A 2,454-nucleotide genomic window follows, 5' to 3' on the forward strand; every position below is an offset into this window, starting at 1 on the left:
TAAATAATACTGGCAAGTCAAAAAAAAGTGAATGCATTTTTATTTGAATGGAAGTTTCTAACAACTTCACAAATACAGTGGTTAATAGTTTTTCATTTACAAAAGTCTTAAGATGCAGGTAGATTTGTTATTAGTTTTTTCGACCACCTTCACCCTGAAAGACTTTTTGTAACTGATGACATTTTGGAAACAAGTAAATATGAGTTGTTAATTTTAACTCTGTTATCAGTAAGAATTGGGAACCCAAAAGGGATAATGTAAATAATTACGAAATGTCTTATTATGAACCAAAAATGACTAAAGAAAAAAACATGTTCAATGCAGCGTGATTAGTTTCGCCTTGTCCGTGTAGTTCTCCTCCACGTCGCTAGAGGGCGTCAAAACAAAGCTTTTCTTTTCTCTGAGGCGCTTCTTAACTTCGTCACCGTCCAGCCGCCGCCGGTAAACAATCCAACATGGCTGCCTCCGTGAGGAGAGCGGCTCACGACATCGAAACGCGAAAAAGGACCGACGATGTGCTTCTGTCAGAGGGGATCGAGTTCAGCTCGCTGCTGCTGTCTCAGRCCGTGCTGGACGGACTGTCCGCCTCCGGCTTCCACAAACCCTCCCCGATCCAGCTCAAAGCGATCCCGCTGGGCCGCTGCGGACTGGGTGAGTCTGCGTTCTGTCATGTGTGTGTGTGTGTGTGTGTGTGTGTGGAGGTTGGACTGCATGTGTTGTGTGATCAATCAGTTTGTGCTTCAAATCATTTCTGTCTTATTTGTGAACATGTGGAGATCGCTTATTCTAGCCTTTATATTATATGGGAAGAAAATAAATGCAAATTTTTGTTGGACTTTTTAAAAGTAGGTTTGAGAATTTGTTTTGTGTTGTTTGAATATTTTTTGTTCTAGATTTATTCACTTTTAACATAAAAATTGATCAAGCCATAAAATGACTTTTTTTTATCATGTCATAGAAAAGCTGTCATTAGTTTTAGGTTCTAACTAAAAGACTACATGTATGAATTTGTCAATAACTTTCCATTTATWTACCCATTCTTCTTGATGACCTTTTTGCCAAATAACTTAGAGTAAAAGAGCTCCTCGACCTGTTTCTTATTCACACCATTTAATTTTACAGCTTTTTGTTACCCCTCTGTCCCAACTCTTTTGAGACGTGTTGCTGCCGTCGAATTAAAAATCCCCCCATTTTTCACCTTAAAAATGATCAAATTTCTTAATTTAAACATTTGATATGTTTACTATAGGAACAAAATATGGGCTCATTAGCTTTGTAATTATCATATTCTGTTTTGTTTACATTTTGGGGGTTATACTTGTAGCACTTCCTTTGTGTTTATTGCAATCAATACCTCTRTGGGCAGATTGATTTTTAGTTTCCATAACCAGCTTTGACTTAAATTACTTCTCTTTGTAATTTACACYCTGCCTTCAAATGTGACCGTTTTTACTGCCGACATAAATGAGAGCAAATTCCATATTTTAATATATTCTTGGACGTGATGGAATTTCATTAATAGTTCTGAATGCTTTGTGTAGGCTAACTTTAACATGGTAATCAAAGTCTGGAGTTGAATGACAGCATTTCAAAATCCTCTTTTCACAGATGGCTCTCAGTAATCTGAGGGATTACWATCAGAGGATCAGTTTTTGTGTTGATGGAAATAATTTTAGACACAAGAAGAGTCATCTGGTTGGATCTGCAAACTGTAGAAACACCTGATAAGATTTATGCTAAATCACAGGTGTGTGTCTAAAACAGTCATAACCTAGTTTTGTACGAGAAGAAACTTCTTATTTGAACACTACTTTTAAAGGCCTTAGTACCAACCTCCATCTGCCCTGTGTGTACCAGTAACAGTTGGTTTATTATTTTGGATGCACTGCGATGATATTCCAGCTTTTCTTTGCTGCAGTTTTGACACCAACAAATATTTATAAATCTGTTAAAATAAAACAGAATATCCCTACATAAGCAGTATTATTGAATCAATGCATTTTTATTTTTGAAATAGTGGCCTCAAAATATGTGTAAAGCACTCATTCGATGAAATAAACTTGGACTGTGAACTYATAGTCAGCAGTTGTACATTACAGGAACTGAACTCCTTAAGTTTGTTGAAATAACAACCAAAGCAACATAACTACTCACTTCACTTGGTTAAAAGTGTTTGTTTGTTTTAGTTAATTACTCATTTTGTTTCAGATTTGATCGTCCAAGCCAAGTCCGGCACAGGAAAGACATGYGTGTTCTGCACCGTCGCTCTCGACTCGCTTGTCCTGGAAAATCCAGCGACTCAGGTTAGTCGAAACTCTGCAGATTATAAGTAAAAGGAATCCACAAACAAAACACTAGAGCAGGGCTATTCATGGCTCAGGGAGGCTGCAGTTACACAAAGTCAACAGGGGTTGCCCATTAATGGTAGGTGAAGCACTGCAGCATGTAACAGAA

The 2,454-nt window shown here is 37.5% G+C and overlaps 1 protein-coding gene across 1 annotated transcript in view; it reads left to right on the forward strand.

Annotated features, from left to right (window-relative positions):
• The first annotated feature begins 421 nt into the window (after nt 1-421).
• The window catches only part of ddx20 (DEAD (Asp-Glu-Ala-Asp) box polypeptide 20), a 7,896-nt gene continuing 5,863 nt past the window's right edge, over nt 422-2,454 (forward strand). Inside the window, exons 1-2 of the mRNA XM_014017442.1 lie at nt 422-651; nt 2,209-2,303. Of these exons, the coding sequence (XP_013872896.1) occupies nt 456-651; nt 2,209-2,303 (291 nt within the window). The 5' untranslated portion in view covers nt 422-455. The remainder of the gene's footprint in view (nt 652-2,208; nt 2,304-2,454) is intronic.

The sequence above is a fragment of the Austrofundulus limnaeus genome, unplaced genomic scaffold (assembly GCF_001266775.1).
Source record: "Austrofundulus limnaeus strain Quisiro unplaced genomic scaffold, Austrofundulus_limnaeus-1.0 Scaffold3, whole genome shotgun sequence".
Taxonomy (NCBI): Eukaryota; Metazoa; Chordata; class Actinopteri; order Cyprinodontiformes; family Rivulidae; genus Austrofundulus; species Austrofundulus limnaeus.